At 39.4% G+C, this 25,171-nt stretch overlaps 1 protein-coding gene and 1 pseudogene across 3 annotated transcripts in view; both read right to left on the bottom strand.

The window, feature by feature from the left end:
- MICU1 (mitochondrial calcium uptake 1) overlaps nucleotides 1–25,171 on the bottom strand; it is a 174,920-nt gene that overhangs the window by 52,351 nt on the left and 97,398 nt on the right. For all 3 annotated transcript variants that reach the window (XM_070432948.1, XM_070432946.1, XM_070432947.1), the window contains 2 exons: nucleotides 23,442–23,524; nucleotides 19,302–19,499 (listed from right to left, as the gene is read on the bottom strand). In XM_070432948.1, coding sequence (XP_070289049.1) covers nucleotides 19,302–19,499; nucleotides 23,442–23,524 — 281 coding nt within the window. The remainder of the gene's footprint in view (nucleotides 1–19,301; nucleotides 19,500–23,441; nucleotides 23,525–25,171) is intronic.
- LOC139022144 (SPRY domain-containing protein 4-like) lies at nucleotides 17,845–18,988 on the bottom strand (annotated as a pseudogene).

The raw sequence follows: 25,171 nt of genomic DNA on the forward strand, positions 1-25,171 counted from the left end.
ATCTGAAGAAAAATTACAGAGTACTTTGGAAATCTGTAACATTAAAATGTGGTCTAATTTGTGGTGGGGAGATGGTGAGGCAGAGAAGGCTTCTTGGATTAAGTGAGGTTAACTGAGCTCTGAGGGGTAAGAAAGAGGTCACTAGAGGAAGAGAAAGGAAGAAGTGTTCCAGGCAAATGATCCGTAGTGCAAGGGCTCTTATGCAAGGGATGAATCTGAAGGAAGAGGCAGAGGTGAAATTATACAGAGCCTATGGGTATGGGTTTAGTTCTTTATCTAAGAACAATGAGGAAGGCAAGAGTGCTTATAGTAAGATTAGATAGGAGGCAAGTAAAGTACTGTAGGCAAAAGATAAATAGTTTAGTCTAGAGCAGTGGTCGGCAAACTCATTAGTCAACAGAGCCAAATATCAACAGTACAATGATTGAAATTTCTTTTGAGAGCCAAATTTTTTAAACTTAAACTATATAGGTAGGTACATTGTTATTAACTTAATTAGGGTGCTCCTAAGCTGGCCTTTGCTAAAACGTCCTCAATCTGAGGGGTCGACCTCAGCGATCATACCCCCACTTCTAACACCACTTCTTCAAAATAGACTCGCCCAGGTCAAAAACTGACTTCTGCACATGGGCCATGAATCACACTGTATGTGCGCGCCCACACGTGGTATTTTGTGGAAGAGCCACACTCAAGGGGCCACACTCAAGGGGCCAAAGAGCTGCATGTGGCTCACGAGTCGTGGTTTGCCGACCACTGGACTAGAGTGATGGTAGAGATGGCAGAAGTGGTCAGAGGAGATGTTACTGACAATGACAATTGTGGGAATGGGTGTGATGAAGATATCTGTGCCTAACAGGTTCTTTTCTGCTTCACATAAATTTCTCTGAATGTGACTCTACCTGCGGCTGCTAGGCTTTCTCACTACTAACCCTAAGCCTTTACTGAAATGAAAGTCAAATATAAAAGTGCTTTTATGTCTGAAATTACACTTTCTTAAATCTTTAAATTGCTTTTAATATCTTCATTTCTTGGGGTCCTGGGAGACTTGCAACACCAGCTATATCAATGTGAATGGCCAATACAAGGTAACAAGACAGGGCAACTATTAGAAAACTGCTCCCATAATCTCCGGTAGCTCCCAAAGATGTAAAGATAGATCCTCTACTTTTAAAGAATTTGATTTAAAGAACTAGATGTAACATCAAAGACAAAGACATTAATATTAGTTGTTCATTTTCATTTCTATCTCTGTATTACAATTCAAATACCATCTCTTCCCCTCTGGCTGTAATGTAGCTCAGAGGCAACAATAACCTCAAATTATCTAGGGAGGTTATATGCTGTCGATGCCTTTGCAATACCAGGGAAGTCTGCCACATAAACACAAGGTCATATTATCACAGTTTTCAGCATGGAGGCAAAGAGAAGTTAATCAGTATTTTAGATCACAGCCAACACTAAAATTATGCCACCATGATTAACATAGTGAGGAATATTGCACATACTTCTGTCACATATTTACCAGCAAATATTGGCAGACAGAGGCAGGTATTTCAAATACTTGAAGCTATCTAGTAACTAGGGTTGACATATAGAAATTATAGCCTAGCAATAATCATTTGTTAAAATCACATTGCTTTTACTCTGCTCTGCCAAGCCCTTTGGCAAACAGACGTGGTGACTTCTGAAAAACCTGAGTGAGAAGGGGAGTCTTTTTGAATGCCCTCTATAACTAGGTTTAGAAAGGAATGGAAGGTGATGCCCCATTGTGTCAGTTTGAAATTAATTATGTTCACTAGGCAGAACAGGCTCCTGGGCACAGTTGACAAAGTGTTTATAAAGTCTGATTAGCTTTGGTGAGCTAATGATTACATGTTCAAATAAATGGACTTTGTATACTCATCGGATCAACCAACTGCACAACTTATTATTTTGTTTTGGCACAAATGGAATGCAAAACCACATTAACATCACATTTGAGGTTATTCATACTCACAAGTGAGGAAAACCAAAAAGATTGTTCCCCAAGCTACCATAACCCTGTCAGAGAATAAAGATACATATTAAAAGTAAGCAATAAATCTTAATTCAAATCCACAGTTAGCACAAGAATATACGACAATACCCTTTAAGACAGTCTGTGGAGATCTTATATCAGGAAAGTTTAATTAACCTTTCCTGATAGAGAGAGAAGCCAAAAATCAGTAAACCAACTTATATAAGGAATGACTTAGATGCAACTTTAAAAACTAGTCTTAGTCATATTCAGCCTGATACACATTTACTTAACAAGAAATACTAGGAGTGACCCGCCAGTATGGCTCAGTGGTTGAACGTCAACCCATGAACCAGGAGGTCACAGATGGATTCCTGGTCAGGGCACATGCCTAGGTTTTGGGCTCAATCCCTAGTAGGGGGTGTGCAGGAGGCAGCTGATCAATGGTTCTCTCTCATTGATGTTTCTATCTCTCTCTCCCTCTCCCTTCCTCTCTGTGAAATCAATCAAAACATACTTAAAAAAAGAAAAAACTTCAAAAAAAAGAAAAAAAAAGAAATGCTAGGAGTTCTCTGGAAAGCCTATTTAATTTAAGCTGACAGGGGAATTCCTGATGTACAACAGTTTGTTCCCATTTCTTTAGTTAATATCACTGATGGGTACGGTAAGAGTTCCCATCTAAGTGAAAAACTGGAAATTATGTAAGAGGATAACCAAATAGTAGCTACTTTCTGCTTAAAAGTTCAAAGTTCATTAGACCAAAGAAATTAAAATTTTCAAACACCAAGAAGGCATCACTAAGTGATATACTATTCAAGTGTTTATAGTCAATGTATCTCTGAGAGTAAAGTCCATAAATCTTGAATAAAAAAGTAACCTGTTAGGTTTTTAACACATTATTATTATGTCACAGTGGGAATTTGCCAAGTTGATTACAAAATATCACAGAAAAAAACCTACAAACTCATTCATAAAGGGTACTGAATTTCAAAGTGATCTTAACAAATATTTCGCTTAAATTGATAGAACAAATTATAAGTTTGGAAACTAAGACATACCACATTGTTTTGGATTTAACATGGCACCTGTTTAAAATGTCCAATACTTCTGTCACTACTGGGAGCAATAAACCATGATACATCACAGAAAAGGAACTAAGGCCCACCCACTGGAAAAAAAGAAATTAAATCCTAGAGATTTAGAAGAGTCTTCCTCATTCCATTCAAAAGCGGCAGAGTTGGCACACTTCTCTAGAGACGAAATGGACTGCAGAGTTTGAATCACAAGAGCGCGCAGCTGGGTGTCTGGGAAGGCAGAGAGAAGCTACTGACACACAGTACCTTGAATACTGTTAGGAAGCAAGTGTCTTCTGGAAAGAAGGGAAGGAGGCTGAACTCTCTAACCACTAGATCAGAAGCTAATGAAACATGTGGGGAGGGCTGTGGTGACTCTAGCAGTGCCGGGTGCCACAGAAAGGCAATGAGGCATCTGAAATAAAATCACCACAGGGCAGAAAGATAAAGTGGTGGGACGTCTTCTACAGTGAAACAATGTCTGGGAAAGGGAGGGATGGTCCTGGTCCATGAGACAGCATAACAGGAGATAGCAAGTCACTGGAACTATTCTTGACACAGCCCTCCAAAGATTACTCTTACACCCGGTGAAGGTGGTGGGCACCCTTATACAGACAGCCCCCAATATTCCCAATCTCCCAATATTCACACTCTCGTGCAGTCCCTTCCATAGTGGGCCAGGACTGGCCTGTGTGACCAGAAGAATATGGCAGAAGTGATGAAGTATCATTTCTAAGGTTAGGTTATAAAAGACAGGGTGGCTTCCACAGTGGTCACACTTTCTCTCTTGGATCACTTGCTGCACAGGAAGGCAGTGGCATCTCATGAGAGCCCTGTGAAGAGGTGTACAGGGTGAGATCAACTCCTCCTGCCCATAGCCACATGAGTGAGCTGTGCAGAGGATCCGCCAGCTCGGCCAGGCTTTGAGAGGACTGCGGCGCTGGCTGACCTCATGACTACAGCCTCACGAGAGAGCCAGCACCACCCAGCTAGGCTGCTCCTGGGTTCCTGTCCTTTAAGAACGGTGTGCTATAATAAATGCTTGTTGTTTTAAGCTGCTAAGTTTTGGGGTAATTTCTTATGCAATAATAGCTAACCAATACAGAGTTGCAATGCTCCAGATTTGGAGGGAATGGGTTAGAAACTATCCTCCTACTATGAAGAACCACTAGCGCCTGAGCTGGGATCTTTATAGCAGTGGTAGCAACACCAATAGCAGAGCTGGAGGCACAGCATAAGACACATTAACTTGGACAGGAGCAACTGTTAAATTAACCCTATTAACATTGATTTATCCCAAGTGTCATTTTGTTAGACAGAGAGAGAAACAATTATCACCACAACAATAAAAACCACCAGAGGGTAAGGTAATTCCACTACAGCAAATGAGATGCTTCCAGAATTTGTTTGCACTCTGCCAACCTTAATAGCACAGAAAGGTGACTGAAGACACAGCTGATTATCACAGCCAGTCGGCCTGGAGGTCAAATCCCTCTAGTATTAACTACAACAATCAAGGCTTAACTACAACAAGACTGTGCACAAAGACCACTAGGGGGTGTACCAAGAAAGTGTAAAAAATGTGGAGACAAAGAAACAGGACAAAACTATCAAGGGAGGATATTGAGTTCAGAACCACACTTTTGAGGTCTCTCAAGAGGCTTCTAGAGTCTGTCGATAAACTTGATGAGATGTACAGGAAATCTAATGAGACCCTTGATGGTGTGATAAAGGACCATCTAGAAAGTAAGCATACACTGACTGAAATAAAGAATATTATACAGACTCCCAACAGCAGACCAGAGGAGCGCAAGAATCAAGTCAAAGATTTGAAATGCGAAGAAGCAAGAAACACCCAACCAGAAAAGCAAAATGAAAAAAGAACCCCAAAATACGAAGATAGTGTAAGGAGCCTCTGGGACAGCTTCAAGCGCACTAATATCAGAATTATAGGGGTGCCAGAAGATGAGAGAGAGCAAGATATTGAAAACCTATTTGAAGAAATAATGACAGAAAACTTCCCCCACCTGGTGAAAGAAATAGACTTACAAGTCCAGGAAGCACAGAGAACCCCAAACAAAAGGAATCCAAAGAGGACCACACCAAGACACATCATCATTAAAATGCCAAGAACAAAAGACAAAGAGAGAATCTTAAAAGCAGCAAGAGAAAGAAACTCAGTTACCTACAAGGGAATACCCATACGACTGTCAGCTGATTTCTCAACAGAAACTTTGCAGGCCAGAAGGGAATGGCAAAAAATATTCAAAGTGATGAATAGCAAGAACCTACAACCAAGATTACTTTATCCAGCAAAGCTATCATTCAGAATTGAAGGTCAGATAAAGAGCTTCACAGATAAGGAAAAGCTAAAGGAGTTCATCACCACCAAACCAGTATTATATGAAATGCTGAAAGGTATCCTTTAAGAAGAGGAAGAAGAAGAAAAAGGTAAAGATACAAATTATGAACAAGAAATATGCATCTATCAACAAGTGAATCTAAGAATCAAGTGAATAAATAACCTGATGTACAGAATGAACTGGTGATTATAATGAATCAGGGACATAGAAAGGGAATGGACTGACTATTCTTGGGGGGGGGGCGGGAAGGGGTGTGGGAGATGCGGGAAGAGACTGGACAAAAATCGTGCACCTATGGATGAGGACAGTGGGTGGGGAGTGAGGGCGGAGGGTGGGATGGGAGCTGGAAGGAGGGGAGTTATGGGGGGAAAAAAGAGGAACAAATGTAATAATCTGAACAATAAAGATTTAATAAAAAAAAATAGCACAGAAAGGTGTTTTTACATTAGAAGGAAAAAAATAGTATATTGATATTCTTAGCAATTATGATAGCAGTAACTTTTTACCAATGGTTCTGTATATAATGTCGAATAAAGAGAAAGTGGCCAATCCTATAGTGAAGGAAACTACTTCAGTTCCTTAATATCTGATAACACGCTTCACAAATGTACCTACATGAAAATTTGAAAAATATTATCAAACATTTCACTGAGCGACATCTTCTAGCACAATGAATTCAGTACACCTCCCTTATTTTTCTAGTTTGGATATGCTAGAAATCACTGATTTGGGATTGAAAAGTTAATCAACATAATGACTGTAAGGGTGGCAATATTCTGGAAGCCTTTCGAACATTAAAGGCTTCAAAGCTGCCAAAAACATCAAGATGGGTCACTGAATAGAGATGTCAGGAAGCACAGGTCCCTGATTCTCCCCTTACTTCCTCTTCTGATAACGAAACAAGTGCAAGCGACACCGACCTCTCTGGGAAGGTGCTCTGTGCAGCGCCGAAACCACAAATGGGTGATCGTGAAGGAACAAACCTTCCTGGAGTGCATGGCGGGTGCCAGGCACTGCGTTTCCTACCTTAGAAAGTCCTCCTTGTAAGTCTGTGAGGTAGCTATTATCTCAATTGTTCATACGGAGATTAAGGCTTTCAGGGCCAAAGAAGTAAAATTAAAATTCAGATAGATTTTTTAAAAATTCAAATAACAGTATTGCATACTGATTATTCTTTGAACAAATATTTATTGTGTACCTGTTCTGTGCACACCTCCATCACTGTAGTTTTCTTTCTGTACTGCAATAACTGTCCTACTTCTCAGTCTGACCATAATGCCTTAAGTCCAGGAGCCAGGGTCTACTTGCTTTTGTATATTTAGTGTCTAACACATGCTTGGCACATACTTAAACACTCAATAATTTTAACTTATCAGTCAAAAAAGTGACTAAGTTTTACACTTTTGGCTTTTGTTTATTTTTCTGCTAGGTAGATAGGCTACCAGATCTTAAGGAAAGACTGATGAAAAAAAGGGGCACCCCCCAAATTTTTTGGCATCACTTTATTTAAAGTCTTTTTTAATCCAAAAAATTTATTGAAGTGGTTTGTATTTCATTAATTCAAATAGCTTAAATAAGAAAAAACATTTATGCTAATGTTGAGGCAGCCTAATATAAAACAAATAGTGAGAATGTGGGTGGGAAGAGAGAAAAGGCATTCTATTATTATAAGAAAAATAACGAGAAATGAGAGACTTGACAAAAAATCATTACTGTGCTGTTAACTGAATTCATAGGATAATAACTTGATATATGACCCTCTAAAGTACATCTGCCCAGAGTCTGAATTCTACAGGCTGTAATGCATTATTTATTCACAAATTAGTGCAAAGCTGGCTCTGATTCCTAAGACACTGTCTAGATTCCCTAGACTCCTAAGGCTGTATGCAGGTTAGATGCTAAAGATATTTTTAAAGTCTTTTTTTCTGAGAAAGAAAAAGAAAAGATAGATCTACCAGAGTTAGTTGAGGCTAAATTACTTAAAAGAAGGGGAGAAAAAAAAGAAAAGACAAACAAGCTTCTTTCCACTCATTAGCACAATTGTCATTCTTTAAAGCCCCCTTTCTTTATTGTAAAATGTCCATAAATTCCACAAACCATAATTCTGAAAGGGCATCTGTAGCCAAAGGTGGCTACAAGAGGGACAACAATGAAAAGTAGGCTCAGATATCCTAGATATCATTTATTTATTAACCTTTATTCTAAGTCTGACTGAGAGGCCAAATTTAATCTGTCTATAGGCACTGCTAACTCTTAAGAGAAATCTAGGGAGTTTCTCTTCTCTTATCCTGCCCTCTACTCTTCAGGTCCAAAACTGAGAACAACATGAAAACACCTAGGAAACACACTAACTTAAGCCTGGTTTGGGACAGACACACTTGAGAACAAAGGTTATTTTCTCTGTCACCCTCTCCCAGTGTTACTCACAGCTCCCCTGTGCCTTCTCATCTGCCCTACAACCAGAACAAAAAGTGAAGGAAAATTAACCACCCCATTCATTAGATAGAGTGAATGTCAGAGTTAGAGCTGACTCAAATATTGCTGTCTCTGGGAAAACTCCTCTGAGCAGCCTTTTGCCCTCTAATTCGCAGACTGATTTACACGTCCCCTTTTAAACTCTCATTGCACTATCTGAATATCTCTAGTAGGCTATATATATAAAAGTCTAAGCAACAGTAGCTATGATGTGCACTGACCACCAGGAGGCAGACACACAACACACAGGCATGGAACAGACAGATGAATCTCAGAGGGAAGAGGGGAGGGGAGAGGGCAGGAAGAGATTAACCAAAGATCTTATATGCATACTAGAGGCCCAGTGCACAGACTTATGCACTAGTGGGGTCCCTCGGCCTGGCCTGCGGGAATTGGGCTGAAACTGGCAGTCCGACATCCCTCGAGGGGTCCCAGATTGCAAGAGGGTGCAGGCTAGGCCGAGGGACCCCATCGGTGCACGAATCCGTGCACTGGGCCTCTAGTGTACTTATAACACTGTACAAGAAGAATTTCTAGTTTGTTCAGCTCACTTTCATAAGCTTCTTGGAAGCAGGGCCAATGTTTTGTTCATATTTATACCTTAAGTATTTAGCACAACCCCTGGAAAGCTAGTGTAAGTTAATAGTTAACAGCAGAATCTAGAGGCAGCCTGCCTAGAATCACAGCTCAGCTCCTCCTTTACTATGTGTGAGAGCACAGGCAAGTTACTTAACTCCCCTGTGCCTCAGTTCTCCCATTTATTAAATGTGGATAATTATAATACCAACCCCTAGCATTGTGAAGATTAAATGAAATAATGTACATAAAGCACTTAGAATAGTGTCTGGCTCATGGTAAACTCACAAGAAATGTTGACTGGTATTTTTTATTATGATTTACGTACTCAAACATTAAAACACATGATGCTTCTAGAGGTCTACATTCACAGACTGCTGTAGCTAGAAGAGTAGGTATACAGTAAAAACTGAACTATAAATCCACAATCATCTTTGTCTATAATACTTTTCACTTTACTGTATTGCATTAAACTATATTTTCTGTTAGATATTCTGGTGTTTCTCTCTTCTCCCTTCCTTTCTCTCTAAAAATCAATAAATTATTCTTTAAAAAAATAAAATAAAAACCATGCCAACATCAATATTTTGAGTAACAATGTTATTACTCAAAACTCTTTCCTTCATTCTTCAAAAGATATGAAACAAAAAAGCACTGTTTTGTATATTTTTTACAGAATCATCACCAAGGTTGCATTGACAACATCAAAAAAGCTTTCTAGGAGAAACCAAGATGGCGGCATAGGAAAACACCTGAAATTGCTGCCTCGCACAACCACTTCAAAAATACAACTAAAAGACAAAAAGGACATCATCCAGAACCACCGGAAGGCTGGCTGAGTGGAAATTCTACAACTAGAACGAAAGAGAAAAGCACTGAGACTCAGAGGAGGTGCAGAAGTGCAGAGGTACGGAGGCGCGCGCAACTGAGGACGCGGCTGTCTTTTTGAATTGGGAGGGAGTCTCAAGCTCCCGACTGCTCTGAACTTCAGTTCTGGGTGAGTCTCTGGGGACCCAGACTCATACAGGGAGAAACTGGACTATCTGGCAGCAGGCGGAACTCGAGGGCGACTTTCTCTCAGAGGTGCTTGCAGAGATTACCCCGGGACACTGAGACCCGGGGCCTCTTAGGGCAGGGCTGAGGATCAGCCATAGCTGTTTGCTCCACCCGGTTGATTCCCTAAGACCCCGCTCCACCCAAGCTGTGTGCAGAGGCTTTTGTATATGAATGACCTGGCCCTTTGCAATATAAAATTACCTAACAAACTGCAGCTGGGTTAGAGAGACCCAGAACATCCAAAAGAAGGCCCAAGGCCCAACAGCAGCTTGCATTGCTTTACAGCTGGGCCTCATCTGGGCACCTCCAAATCCCAAACAAAGAAGAGGAATCTGCAGATCTCTCCATAGCTCCTGCTGGGTAGCCTCAGGAAGAGGCTAAATTAGCACTTCCTTAGAGATCCAAGTGCCAGTGTACCCAGTGGTCAGAGTGGGACCATCCAGATTACAACTCCTCAGATCCATAAGGGACACACTCAGGGGCAGACTCAGTGAGCACCAAAGCCCCACTGAAGCAAGTCTTGCCCCATAAGGGTATCTCCAGCACAGAAGTTCTCCCACCATAGACACAGCTGATTCTTACAGCCAATTGGCCTGGAGGTCAATTCCTCCCAGTGATACCAACTACAATCAAGGCTTAACTACAACAAGACTGTGCACACAGCCCACAAAGGGGTGCACCAAGAGTGTCCACCCCAGGTAATTGGGGAGGCTGAGCTACTAGGCCCTATAGGACACCTAGCACAGAAAGCCACCCTATCAACACAGGGAAGCAGCCAAACTGCGGAGACAAAGAAACAGGTCACAAATGACAGAAATGGAGGAAAGCAAACTACTGGATATAGAGTTCAAAACCACGGTTATAAGGTTTTTCAAGAATTTTCTAGAAACCACCGATAAATTTAGTGAGACCCTCAATAAATCTAGTGAGACCCTCGAGGTTATGAAAAAGGACCAAATAGCAATTAAGCATACACTGATTGAAATAAAGACTATTATACAGAGATCCAACAGCAGACTAGAGGATTGCAAGAATCAAGTCAAAGATTTGAAATACGAAGAAGCAAAAAAAATACCCAGCCGGAAAAGCAAAAAGAAAAAAGAATCCAAAAATATCAAGATAGTGTACAGAGCCTCTGGGACAACTTCAAGCGAACCAACAACCGAATTATGGGGGTGCCAGAAGAAGAGAGAGAGCAAGATACTGAAAAACTATTTGAAGAAATAATGACAGAAAACTTCCCCTACCTGGTGAAAGAAATAGACTTACAAGTCCAGGAAGCACAGAGAACCCCAAACAAAAGGAATCCAAAGAGGACCACACCAAGACACATCATCATTAAAATGCCAAGAGCAAAAGACAAAGAGAGAATCTTAAAAGCAGCAAGAGAAAGAAACTCAGTTACCTACAAGGGAGTACCCATACGACTGTCAGCTGATTTCTCAACAGAAACTTTGCAGGCCAGAAAGGAGTGGCAAGAAATATTCAAAGTGATGAATAGCAAGAACCTACTACCAAGATTACTTTATCCAGCAAAACTATCATTCAGAAGTGAAGGTCAGATAAAGAGCTTCACAGATAAGGAAAAGCTAAAGGAGTTCATTACCACCAAACCAGTATTATAGGAAATGCTGAAAGGTATCCTTTAAGAAGAAGAAGAAGAAGAAAAAGGTAAAGATAAAATTATGAACAACAAATACACATCTATCAACAAGTGAATCTAAAAATCAAGTGAATAAAAAATCTGATGAACAGAATAAACTGGTGAATATAATAGAATCAGGGGAATAGAAAGGGAGTGAACTGACAATTCTTGGGTGGAAAGGGGTGTGGGGAGTGCAGGAAGAGACTGGACAAAAATCGTACACCTATGGATGAGGACAGTTGGGGGGGAGGTAAGGGCAGAGGGTGGGGTGGGAACCGAGTGGAGGGGAGCTATGGGGGAAAAAAAGAGGAACAACTGTAATAATCTGAAAAATAAATATTTAATAAAAAAGAGAGCTTTCTATAACCATGGAAATTCTACCATACACAGTATTTTCAGTCTCATTCTACAGTCAGAGACCCTCTAAGTCACAAATGACAGCAAACTTGAGCTAGAGGGTATAAAGGGATTTGAAAGAAATTAAATCAGAGTTTGTCTTTGGATTTTACATATCTCCTTGTTAAACTAACTCATCTTGAGAGCTAACTTGTTCTCATCAGGGCAAGATACTAGACTTAACTCACAATGTGTGGTACAGAGAGAAAATATAATTAGCTGTAAAAATACTGACATCAAGTCATTGGTGACTGACATAAAGACTTCTTGAAGAAATTAAAATTTTATTCTACTATTTTTATATATTTCTATTTATTTTTAAAATATATTTTTATTGATTTCAGAGCAGAAGGGAGAGGGAGAGATAGAAACATCAATGATTAAAAAGGTGTTTTTTTTTTAACAGCTTTAAATATATATACTTGGCTCCTTAAAGTTATAAATACTTAAAAGAGACAAGTATTATTTGGTACCCTTTTAATGATTTTTGGAAATTCAAGCTGAAAACATCTAAAGGTGGAATAAAACACTATAGATTTATCACTATACATGTTCTGCTTTGTAGAGGCAAAAGTGGAAGAATAAACAAAAGGAAACCCCCTTGAACAGTTTCAGTTTTGCTTTGCAAATTTAATTAAATCAAGAATCAATGCTCTTTTTTGAGTTTACATATGAATCGGTTTCCCAGTTCAAAAAAATCAAATTGGCTATTAAAATAAAAAGAAATATGTTTTGCCAAGAGTGTTCGAGTTCCAGAAAATGATGGAAACTTGTCTTCTGGTCTCCTTTCCCACAATCTTTTAGCCAGAAAAAGTGCTGAGGTTGTTTCTCAATATGGACCTTTGCATCAGGACAAAATCTAATTCTACTTTAAGGACTTCAAAGAGATGAGCACAAAGATGTCAACTTAATGATGTAAAGGGTAGGTGATTCTGGAATATCCATAGGCACCTTTGAAATATATATTTTTATTGATTTCAGAGAGGAAGAGAGAGAGAGAAACATCAGTGATGATACAGAATCATAGATCGGCTGTCTCCTGCTTGCCCCCTCCTGGGGAACGAGCGGCAACCTGGGCATGTGCCCTGACCAGGAATCAAACTGTGACCTGTTGGTTCAAAGGTTGAAGCTCAACCACTGTGTCACACTGGCCCAGCATCCACAGGCACTTTAATCATGTAGTTATAATATTTTTAAAGTTCCTTAATATTTAACTTATGTTAATCCTTTTATTTTTTTGCTCTACTCTTATTGACAGATGAGAATAATTAGCATAGTTCTTTATGTCTCCCTTTTACCTTTTTTCCTGACTGAACAAATCTATTTAAATATTTTTTTCTTGAAGACTGGGTGACTATCAATGTTATCCTTTGAATTATATCTAATTTGCCTTCAGATAATTGATAGTCATGCCTTTTTAAAATGTGATAATCTGGTTATGCAATAAGCATATGAATCCCAAAACTTATTAAAAAATCATGCTGCAGACTAGAATTCTGTTAGATGATACTATTTCAGTTTCCTTGTTTTGTATTCTAGAGTTGGCTTCTTCATTCTTGTATAAATTAGTTTTTGCTTTTCTTTGACATAATGACATTTTTGTCACTTCCCCTCCCCCCCAAATTAAAATTAATCATAATCTTTCAAAGAGTTCTCAATTACCTTTCATTTTTGACTGACATCTTACTGTGGCAGTCCTCAGGAAACCAATGAATATATTAACTAGAATTAGAGATGGCACCTGTCTCCAAGGAACTCAACTCAAGTTCTTGTAGTCTTAGATGGAGTTTTTAATAACTTCAAAATATATTTTCTAAAAAATAACTGTGTATTCTTAAGTCATTCCTTCAAACTTATGTTTTCTGAGTTCCCGAATAGAGAATTAAGGGTAGAATAAAACAAATCTAACCAGAATTAAGAGCATTAAAACATTTTTATAAAGCTAACAAGCTATTGATTCTTATGAAAAGAAATGGCTGGTTTAGGTATCTTTTAAACACAAAAGAATAGTGTATTTCTTCTTAGTCATAACACTGAAGTTGAGGAACAAACTAAGTAGAAACAATGGTGTTGAAGAAGTCTAGAAATTCAAGAAATTTGGTCTTTTTCTGTTCTAAATTTCAGAACATTTTATTTTTCTTTAGAGTTCCAAATAAGTCACAAACAGAAATCTCATCTCAGACTAAAAGTAATAATATTAATATATATATATAGCTAATATGCTAAGTGTCCCTCCTACTGTCCAACTGGTCACTATGACATGCACTGACCACCAGGGGGCAGATGCTCAACCCAGGAGCTACTGAGCTGCAGTGACTTGGCAGCGGAGGTTCTCAGGTGACACACCCCGAAACCAGAGAGGAGGGAGTCAGATTCCTCATGGAGCCATGCAATTCCACCTTCAGCCATCGGCTATGTTGTTGCTAGGGCACTGTCGCCCGGAATCTGGTTTACTGCACACTTGCGTTTGTGTTCCACACCCTGTACGACAATAACTTTGCATAGTGCCCTCTCCCACTCAGGACCCCTAGGGGGATGTCGGAGAGCCAATTTTGGCTGGATCCCTGCAGGCCAGGCCAAGGGGCCCCACCTGCTGGAGGGACCCTGCTCACTCCACAGATGCTGGGGAGGGACTGCAGGAGATTGGCTCCAGGGCATGTCTGGCCTGTCTTGCCCAATCCCACCCTGCTGGCTACCTTCTAATTAATTTCCTTTCAATGTGCACAAATCCGTGCACTGGGTCACTAGGAATTAGATAAAGAATAGAAAATAATTCATTCTGAAAGACTGAAGTTGGAATCCTGACTCAACCATTTAATAGCTCTGTGACTTTATCTTTCTGAGTTTCAGTTTCTACAGCTGTGACATGGGTATAAAACCAACGGCTGGAATTAAAACAAAGAAGGAATATAATATATGTAAATTGCCTGGCTCGTAGTAGGCATTCAATAAATATGTTCATGGACATTTCCCTCTTTCCTGACTCATCTGGAAATTAAATTTGACAGATAAATGGTATTCTTTTCACTCTCAAAGCTACTGTGGTGAGAAAAAAAACAACTAAATGAAACTATAAATCTCCTTGATTTAAAATTTTAAAGTAGGTAAGTAAAGAAATAAAACCAATAAGAAATAGAAAGAATGATAAAATTATACAACCCATATAAAAGCTAATAGTAATCATTTCTAATTTCCTTTTGGCTGTGATGATGACATAATTCACATTTAATGAGGGGGGAAATTACCTAAACTTTGAAAAGTAAAATTAAAAGTGTTTCATAAAAACAAAAATTGCTCCATTTTCCAGATGTCTTATGAGAAAACTATTTTCAAAATGAAAGTAAGGCCTTTTGGTCATTTATCTGAAAATACCTGTTTAAATGCCCACTATATGCCAACTACCACACTAAATGGCAGAGGGTATACAAGAAAAGGTGAATGAATATTTATTAAAGGCATAATATATGCCCGGTGGTATATTAGTTTGTTAGGGCTGCCTACCACCAAATGGGTGACTTAACAGCAATTTGTTTTTTCACAGTTCTGGCGGCTGGAGGTCTAAGGTGGCAGCAGGGTTGGTTTCCTCTGAGGCCTCTCTTCTTGGCTTGCAGTTGGCTGCCCTCTTGCTGTCTCCTCACATAGTTCTCCCTCTGTGTATGCTCAACCCCGGTGTCTCCCTGTGTGAGTCCAAATTTTCTCTTCTTATAAGGACACCAGTAGGATTGGATTAGGGCCACTCTAAAGGCCTCATTTTAACTTAACCACTTCTTTAAAGGTCTGTCTCCATTCTGAGGTACCAGGAGTTAAGGGTTTCAACATAGGAATTCTGGGGGAACATAATCCAGCCAGTAAGAAACATCATCTCACTTAAACATTGTCCTGAGGAGCTGGGCTCTAAGAGAATAAATAACTCATCAAATGTCACATAGCCAGTAAGTGGTGGAAATAAAATTTTAATCAAGGTCTCATTATGAGAACATCAAAATCTATGCTCTTTTTGCTATTCACACTTTCTCAAAAAATTACAAATCTAGTTGGGAAGACATAATAGCTTTTATTGATAAGGAGCCACTTATTCACTGGACTTGTGCTATTATGGAACAAATTCAGGATTAATAAACATTTACAGAATATTTATTACATGTTAGGCTATGTTCTTTCACAAGAGAGTCAATTGACTCCCTTACACCAGGAACTGCTGACTGGCAAACAATAACAGTCCCCGTACATCTTGGCCCAAAGCCTACAGATGATGCTAAGCCAATAGCTTTCTAGAATAAGTATTTTAGATATGGCTGTCTAGTTAATCTCTTTTCTTCTGCATTTAGGTGTAGGCTATGTGTAGGTACATATGTGTGAAATCCTGGATCTGCTTTATAATATTCTACCAAATTGGCAATCAATACAACCTACAGTGGGCTTTCATCTGGATAGCATCTCAGGGTGAAAGACAAAAGCCGCAGGCTCTGTCTCTTGAGACTCCCACTTGTATGTCTAGGAATGAATGTTAGGCTAGATTGTGGCACCTGCTCCATGCTCTGAATGACCCTGAATTGTTGTTTAAAGTACTATTCTAGTTTGTGTTTTATTCTCTAACTACATTTTATGGATCTATACTCTGTGTTAAATTGTAATTACATAATCAATAAGTTAAATAATTTACATTCCCAGATTATAACGTTTCCAAAGAAGACCACTCCAGGTATGCACACCAGGGGCCAAGGCATATGTCTAGAATTCTAATACATACCAACTCTGCCTATACTGTGTTATCTCTTATCACAACTAGAGAATCAGTAGTGAAAATTGTGAAAATTTAAAAATTATCCTGAGATATTAAAGGTATTACTGTGAGGTTGGTGATTATTCATTGTAAGAGAGGTTTTGAGCCTCATAACAACTCAAAATTGAAAGCAGGAGTAAGATTCCTGTGTGAAAGATGTCCTCCCTCTACCAGCAGGAAAGAAACAAAGAATAGCAACTGTAGAAAAATAGCTAACGTATATGGGGAGACTAAAGGACGGTAAGAATTATTTTAACAAGGTCCGTTTTACAGATTTCTCTCAACTTAGACTCACTTTCTCTGGTGATAAGAATGCAAACTTCATAAAGGCAGGTCGCCCTTCTTTATTTAACCCAGCAGACAAACACTTAGGCCTAGCTACTTCTCTGGGTCTTTCATTATCATGTGGGGGTTCTCATGCATACGTAAAATCTGATTTTTGTATATATGTATATCACTTATTATAGGTGCTCAAGGAGTCTGAATTGTAGAAATCCATTACTTTGTGTGTGTGTGTGCTCAAATAAACTTTAATTACACAAATAATTATTTTTGCTAAACCCAGTCCTCTTTCTCCCTGAGAGGCATTCAGTTGCATCACCATCATAAAGATAGAATAAGATGGAGCCACAGGGTCAAACAGAGAAATACATATTTCACATACATGCTCATCTCACCAGGTTTTCCTCAACTCCTAATACCGCTTTAGGTTAAGTGTATTCTACTGCCAAGGTTGGGGTGGGAGGGTGAGGGTTTGGATCTGAGCAGGCCCAAAAATGTACTGTGCAAGACCTCAGTCTCTCTCCTCCCTCTGGAAGTTCCAACTGTAGCAGAAATGAAGCTAGAACTTCTCAAGAATAAAGTTTCCAGCATGAATGCTCTTGATATCCCCCAAGTGTCTCTTTCCCTTTGGAAGTGGTTGTAACTGGTCCGATGATTACTAGGGATTGACCAGGTGTCAGAGGTACGCAGATTAAGGCAGATGGACTCGTGGTGGGGATAGCTGCAGTTGTGTGGGGCTGAGAGTCCAGCTTTGAGGTACTGAGGAAGGAGGGCTCTGTTCTCACTCTGAAAGTCAGTAAAGCATTTCCAGAGGGAGCCAGAGCCCAGACTCTGTATGAGCTTTAGAGAAAGGGCCAAGTCACTGAACCACTCCTCCAGCCAGAGGTAGAAAAGATTTACTGTGGAGAGACTCACTAGAGCACCAAGAACAAACAGAAGTTATACATGGGCAAAAGGAGAGAAAGGTATCATAGTGATGATAAATCCAAGCAAAGCTGAAAGGTAAGACCCCAGGACTGAATACAGGGACCCAAGGAAGCAAGTCAAGAAAAATACATTCATGGTTGCCTACGAAAATTGGCAGTAGCCTAGCTTTCACAGATAGGGGAGAGGAAAATGACTAAGATACAGCACAGAGGACCTGAATTGTGGGAGCTAGAGGTTGCTTGGGGCAAAGTTAAAAGGTTTCAGGCACTTTCAGGAGGCTGGCCAAGAGTGTTATTGGGAACGCCAGTGATGGACGTACTAGAGGCCTTTAGGCACCTCAAGCCCTGAATGGGTCAGCAATTCTCCATCCCAAAGGGCAAAGGCAGGTACCACTGAACCCTGGAAATCTGTCTGTAGCATGTGGACCACAGCAACCCGGCTCACATCCACCAAGCTCAGCTTCTGGGCCTCATACTCTAGCAGCAGCCCCTCTGTCTCTGGATGCCCGATGCCCTTAATAGGGGCTTTCTTGTTGGCCAACATGGTTTGCCACTTGCGCTGGGCACAGGTTAACACCCAAGAATGGTCATCGACACTGATGCAGCTATCCCGAGAAATGTCCACATCTGCCACTCCTACCCGGAATTGCTGGGTGCACTTCACTGTTACCTCCCAATAGTGCCTGCCACTGGTGACCACTGTGTCTGCCAGCACCACTGCCCACTCCCGGAAATGCTACACATTCAGGGCCAATTTGGTGGGCTCCAATCCCATCATGCCATATTTGACACCTGTGTCATCTTTGAAGAGTGCTAGGCTGCTGTGGGCAGTTTTCTCTTCCAGTTTGAAACTGACGCTTCTGCGGCAGCAACCCCCAATCGTTTGGCTCCCCAGTGGCACAGGCAAGATGAATGTGCAAAGGGTACTTTTTTTTTTTTTTGAGGTAAATTCTTTGAATATCAATTACACCGTTTTCAGAAAACATGTACACAGGCACATTTCAAAGTTTGATCTGATTTTTAGAAGTATTATTCTACTTCTGCTTCTCTTCTACAGCACGAATATTTAAGAGTGTTCTTTTTTTTTTAAATGTATTTTTAAAACATGTATTATTAATGCCCTAGTTGGCATTGCTCAGTGGTTAGAGTGTGGGGAGGCAACCAATCAACGTGCCTCTCTTACATTGATGTTTCTCTCCCTCCTTCCATCCCTCCCTTCCACTCTTTCTAAAAATCAATGGAAAAAATACCCTCGGTTAAGTATTAATAACAACAAAATTATAATAATAAACTAAAATGTATTAATAATGGGAATTCAGTTGTGATTTTTCAAACTGTCTCAACTGAGTTAAGTGGGATCCTCCCTCGTCTCCACTACCTGTTGCCTTCTACACAATGATATAAAGTGGGGATACATGCTCAGGTTGAGAGCAGCTCTGACCACTGCATTTCTTTTTCCTCAAGCTGAGTATCCAAAGACAACTGAGATTTTCAATTTAGACACTTTTGCTTTTAGGCCCAGAACCACCTGACTCCAAGACATTTCACATACCACATGATTTCCAACCTGCTGTCAGACAGTAAATCACTGATACAGTTCAAAGCAATCAGTTCTCCCAGCTGGAGATAGATGGAAGGAATGCCAATAATGCAGGCCCTCCCACCCCAGCGGCTCTCTGTGTACATGGGATGGACAGTGCCCGGTCCCCTAAAGTCCAGGAAATACCTACCTCTAGCTTCAAAACATCATGCTGAAGTTTACGCTGAAATTCAAGGAAGTTTTTGATTGTCAGCTTCCCTTTGAGATCAGCTCCAAAAAAGTAGGTTGTGAGGGCTGAACACAAGCCAGACTTGAGGGTGTTACCAGTAGTAGGACGATCTCTGTGACGCATACCCATACTGGTTTGGGAGCGAATGATGCTCTGAACCTAAAGAGAAGCAAACCCCCATCCAGAAAAACATTACGATGTGAAAAATTAGAGAAAAGTAGGGAAAATAACTGCCTATTGATTGTTTAGTCTTTGCCTTCACTATGGTACAATTCTTTCTTTCATTTTACTTAAAAAAATCTTTATTGTTGAAAGTATTATAGATGTCTCTCTCCCCCCCCCTCGCAATGACCTCATCTAGCCCACACTAGCTCTCCACCCCATGCTCACAACAATCCTATGAGAGAAGCCCTATGATTATCCTTATTTCACAGATGAGAAATTTGGGGCACATAGAGTTAAACAATTTGCTCAAAGTCAAGCAGCAGCACCGGGATTCTAACACGGATGCCTGATACTTTTATAATTGGGACCCACCTTAAAATCTCTCTTCAGAAAAGAATATATATTTGTTTTGAGGCTCAAAACCTCTCTCACAATAACTAATCATTAACCTCACAGCAATACTTTCCTTTTCTCAGGATAATTTAAAAAATTCCACAATTTTCACTACTGATTCTCTAGTTGTGAAGAGTGACAGCACAGTTATAGGCAAATAAATACTTAACGTCTAAGAGAGATAACATTTATTAGAATGATATATGAAAATGCAAAATTGGTATGAAATAACTCTCCAAGAAAACATGGGGAATTAGTTCAATCTCTGTGAAGTTTTAAAAGCGCTTTTTTGAGAAAGGATAACTTTTGGGACTACAACTATGGCTTAATGATACATATAAAGAGTTTTGAGGCAAGTCAGTAATTGCTATAGCTTTTTTGCCCCCACTAGTTCCTGCAGTTTTTTCTACAAGTTAAAAAACACAGCTATTCAGAATAACTAAAATTCGATACATAAGGGTAAATAATAAAGGTATGTTACAGAAATAAACAATATATATAGCCTTGATGTTTAAATAGCCAAATTAGAAAAGCATAATACTTAAACTTAAGATTTGTAACAACAAATTTTACCTTAGTTAAATGTTTTTTATTTCACTTGTTATCTATGACCATAAAAATATTTATTTAAGACAACTTAAAAGTCTCAGGCTCTATAAAGGGTGGAAGAGTATAATGGAGAGACTAGTCAGGAAACACGGGGTCTGATTCTGTTACTCTGTAGTGAGAGTAGAATTTGTGCAAATCATTTAACCTCTTTAAGCCTTTTTTTTAAAAAATATATTTTATTGATTTTTTACAGAGAGGAAGGGAGAGAGATAGAGAGTCAGAAACATCGATGAGAGAGAAACATCGATCAGCTGCCTACTGCACATCTCCCACAGGGGATGTGCCCGCAACCCAGGTACATGCCCCTGACCAGAATCGAACCTGGGACCCTTCAGTCCGCAGGCCAACGCTCTATCCACTGAGCCAAACCGGTTTCGGCAAGTCTTATTTTTCTCATTGTTCGCAGAGCACATTATCGCTGTCTTCTAACTCTAGGTTAATATCATAAATGGTTTTGATTACGATTTTTTCTGGGTTCATATTTTATTTATGTAAATAAGATTGGTTGGCATTTTTATTCATTGACTGATTTTAGATGGAGAGGAAGGGAGAAATAGATAGAGAAACAACAATTTGTTGTTCTACTTATTTATGCATTCATTGGCTGATTCTAGTATGTGCCCTCACTGGGGATTAAGCCCACAACCTTGTTGTATTGGAATGACACTCTAACCAACTGAGCTACCCGGCCAGGGCCCAGATTGGTTGACATTTGTTTCTCAGGCACATGGAGACTTAAAAGCCAGGTATGTAATAGATTTTAAAATTATTTAAGTTGAAGTTTTTTAGACTTTCTCCTTATTTTTTTAAATATGTTTTTTATTGACTTTACAAAGAGAGGAAGGGAAAGAGAAACATCAATGTTGAGAGTGAGACACTGACTGGCTGCCTCCTGTGCACCCCTGACTGGGGATCGAGCCCACAACTGGGACATGTGCCCTGACCAGGAATTGAACCAGTGACCTCGGTGGATGGGTTGACGCTCAACCACTGAGCAACACTGGCTGGGCATAGTTTTTTAGACTTTAAATTGAAATACAGGATAATCAGAAAAGTGCTTCTTCTATTTGAAGGCAATACATAATTCATTTTATCTAAGTGAGAACTAAATAATTTTCCAATAGCAGTGAACCAGTATTGAAGCAGTGTTAGAACCTACCATGATTTAAATTTTGTTTGTGGCTATAAATATTATAGCTTATAGCCCTGCTGTTGTGGAAGCTGTATGTTAGCTTCAAAAGTGTGGTGCTGAGAGTATTTGTATAAGTGACTGGGAAAAAAATGTGTTTAGAGAAAATTAACTAATGCTATAGCATCTTCATTAACTATTAACAATAACATAGTCCAAATACTGTCACACTTATGTGTAAACTATTAATAACTATAAGTATTCTTTCATTAAAAACTTTACTGAAAATTACATATCACTAGATTTGTGTGTGTGTGTGTGTGTGTGTGTGTGTGAGTGAGAGAGAGAGAGAGAGAGAGAGATAGAGATTAAGTGAAAAATATCCAGAAATAAGCAATTCATAAGTTTTTTTTAAAATATATTTTTTATTGCTTTCAGAGAGGAAGGGAGAGAGAGATAGAAACATCAACAATGAGAGAGAATCATTGATTGGCTGCCTCTTGCATGCCCTCCACTGGGGACCGAGCCCGCAACCCAGGCATGTGCCCTTGACCGGAATTGAACCTGGGGCCCTTTGGTCTGCAGGCCGATGCTCTATCCACTGAGCCAAACCAGCTAGGGCACAATTCATAAGTTTTAAATTGCATGCCATTCTGGGTAGTGTGATGAAATCTCTGGCCGTCCTGTTTCATTCCACTTGGGATGTGAACCATCCCTTTGTCCAGCATAGCTATGCTCTATCTGATACCTACCTATTAGTCACTTAGTGCCATCTCAGTTATCAGATCTATTGTCACGATATCACAATGCCTGTGTTCAAGTAGTCCTTATTTTACTTAATAGCCCCAAAGCACAAGAGCGTGGTGTGGACAATTTGGATATGCCAAAGCCAAGCCACAAGGTGTATGCATGTTTAGGAAAAAATCACAATATGTATAGAGTTTGGTACTATCCAAAGTAGCAGGCATCCACTGGGGGTCTTGGAACATTTCTCCCTTGGATAAGGGAGGACTATTTGATGCAGATATAATACAAAGGACAAGTATGGCAGAAAGAATGGAGAAGGGATAAATGGTATGTGGTTGCAGTTCCCACATTTTATGTGACATAGTAAAATATGAATTCTAAGTAGACTGTATATTTAAGAGTGTAGGATGGCCCCACTGGTGTGGCTCAGTGGTTGAGCACTGACCCATGAACCAAGAGGTCACAGGTTCGATTTCTAGTCAGAGCACATGCCTGGGGGCTCTATCCAGAAGGGGGTATGCAGGAGGCAGCTGACCTATGTTTCTCTCTCATTGATGTTTCTATCTCTCTATCCTTCTCCCTTCCTCTCTCTCTCTAAAAAATCAATAAAAACATATTTTAAAAAATGTATGATGGACATAGGGTGCAAATTTGAATAAATGTCTCTAGGTATTTTAAAATATTTGTCTCTGAGCATTTCTTACTTGCCATTCATCCTTGTATTCTGAAACTGTCTAGCAAAGAGTAGCTGTTTGATAAATGTGGCCTGAATATATGATTGAATATCCATAACTTAGCCTCTCAGCATTATAGTTTAATTCATGTTGGGAAATCAGAGCAATCTTGACCTTAATTGTATACTCAAATAATTCCTTATGTTTAGAGTTAAAACAAGAAAACCCACATGTTAAAAGTTAGTAGTTTTGAAAAATGATACATTAGATACTTCAAAAATTGGGTAGCATCTGAATCTACTGACCAAGGCCAAGGTAACTCCAAATAACATGTAACTGGGTTAAATATGAATATATTTAAAGGAACTTTCCAGGACAACTTGCCTGTTCAAACTCCTCCATGTCTACTTCTCCATCTCCATTCAAGTCGAACATCTTGAAGGCAATTTCAAAATTTCTCTGAGGAGCTGCAAGTAGAAAGGAAGAAAGGAAGGATAGAAAGGAAGAAGAGAGAGAGGGAGGAAAAAGAAAAATATTTTAAATGGCATTGACAGAAAAAAAAACAGTCCTTTAAGAAAAACAGATGAACACTAAAAAATAATATCAAGTCATAGAATACCAACGCATTTATCTAGATCAACCTTTTTGTGATACTCCTTAAAACTAAAAGAGAATTTTAGCATAGCCAGTAAAGACTGCACTTGTCTATCTTTGTGTTTCAATATTCTCTTAACTACGTCTACTTTGCTTTCTTAGACACAATCCTCTTAGCTGTGTAATACTAATGTTGTTGCTCTGTTACTTAAATATAGTATCATTTGCCTGGGCATGAAAGTCTGTCTGGAGTGAGACATATTGCAAAGAAGTTGAAACGCTCTTTGTCTTGCTTTCTAGCCTCTCCATTTTAAGTACAAGGAGAAGTTCAGTGGATGTCATTCTGCTAACAGGTTATTATCTGTACCACTTTACTCATTATCACGATAGCTCTGTGGTAAGGCAGAAAAATACTGTATACTGTTAGCTGTTCAGCCCCCTATTTCAACCATGTCAGCTGGGTATACAAATTACTGAGTAAAATATACTTAAATGTTAAATTTATGCTAAACTTTAGATCCTGAAAATATGGTATATTTTCTTTCCCTTAAGTGAATGATGAAAGCTCTTGAAGACTTTCTTATTGTTCCTAGATCAATGAAAACATAATGTACTTATGCATTAGAATAATATGTAAATACAACAGCCCTCTTTCCTCACCATGCTAAATGTTCTGATAGCCCTAGCCAGGTTGCTAAATGGTTAGAGCGTTGGCCTGCAGACTGAAGAGTCGCGAGTTTGATTTGGGTCAAGGGTATGTAACTTGGTTGCAGGCTTAATACCCTACCACTTACAGGAGGCAACCAATCCATGTATCTCTCATATGTTGATGTTTCCCCTTTCTCTGTCTCTTCCCCTCCCTTCCATTCACTCTAAAAAAAAAAAAAAAAAATCAATGGAAAAATATCCTTGGGTAAAGACTAACAACAACAAAAAATGTTCTGATAAAGAAAACTTCCTTTGGTGCTTCAAATTTATACAGCTGTAGAGAACAAACCAAAATAAAATATCCTCATACTATTGAAGTAAATTTTTAGCTAATACAACTTTCACTAAAAAAAATTTAAAGATTATATGTAGATAAAAAAAGTGAAAAAGAGCTTAGGACATTATGCATAGTTGTAGAAAGTCCACATTCCCATCTTAGTTAGGAATTTGTCAACAGAAAATTGAACTTCTAGTCTTAAATTCCAGTTTCAGCTCGATAGCCAGCGAGGGTGGCAAGCTCCTGGTTTTTAGTTCCATGGGTAAATGATGTGCCTGTCCACTTCCAATTGCCTGCCTCACCTGATAATGGCCTGCAACTGGTTTGCTCTTCTTTAGGCCACAAGTACAATTACTAAGAAGGATGCAGCCGGGGAATTAGATTTTTATATTATTCACTGCTGCCTCTTAAATTTTCCCTACCTGTCTAGATGCTATCCTTTACTGAAGAGTTACTATGTGCCAAACACTGAGCTGGAAAATTTAAAGCGGTTGAGAATCTGATACTGCACTCTCAATCCTGCAAGGCTTTATTT

The sequence above is a fragment of the Myotis yumanensis genome, unplaced genomic scaffold (genome assembly GCF_028538775.1).
Source record: "Myotis yumanensis isolate MYYU_CA2020_CCGP unplaced genomic scaffold, mMyoYum1.0.hap1 SCAF_13, whole genome shotgun sequence".
Taxonomy (NCBI): Eukaryota; Metazoa; Chordata; class Mammalia; order Chiroptera; family Vespertilionidae; genus Myotis; species Myotis yumanensis.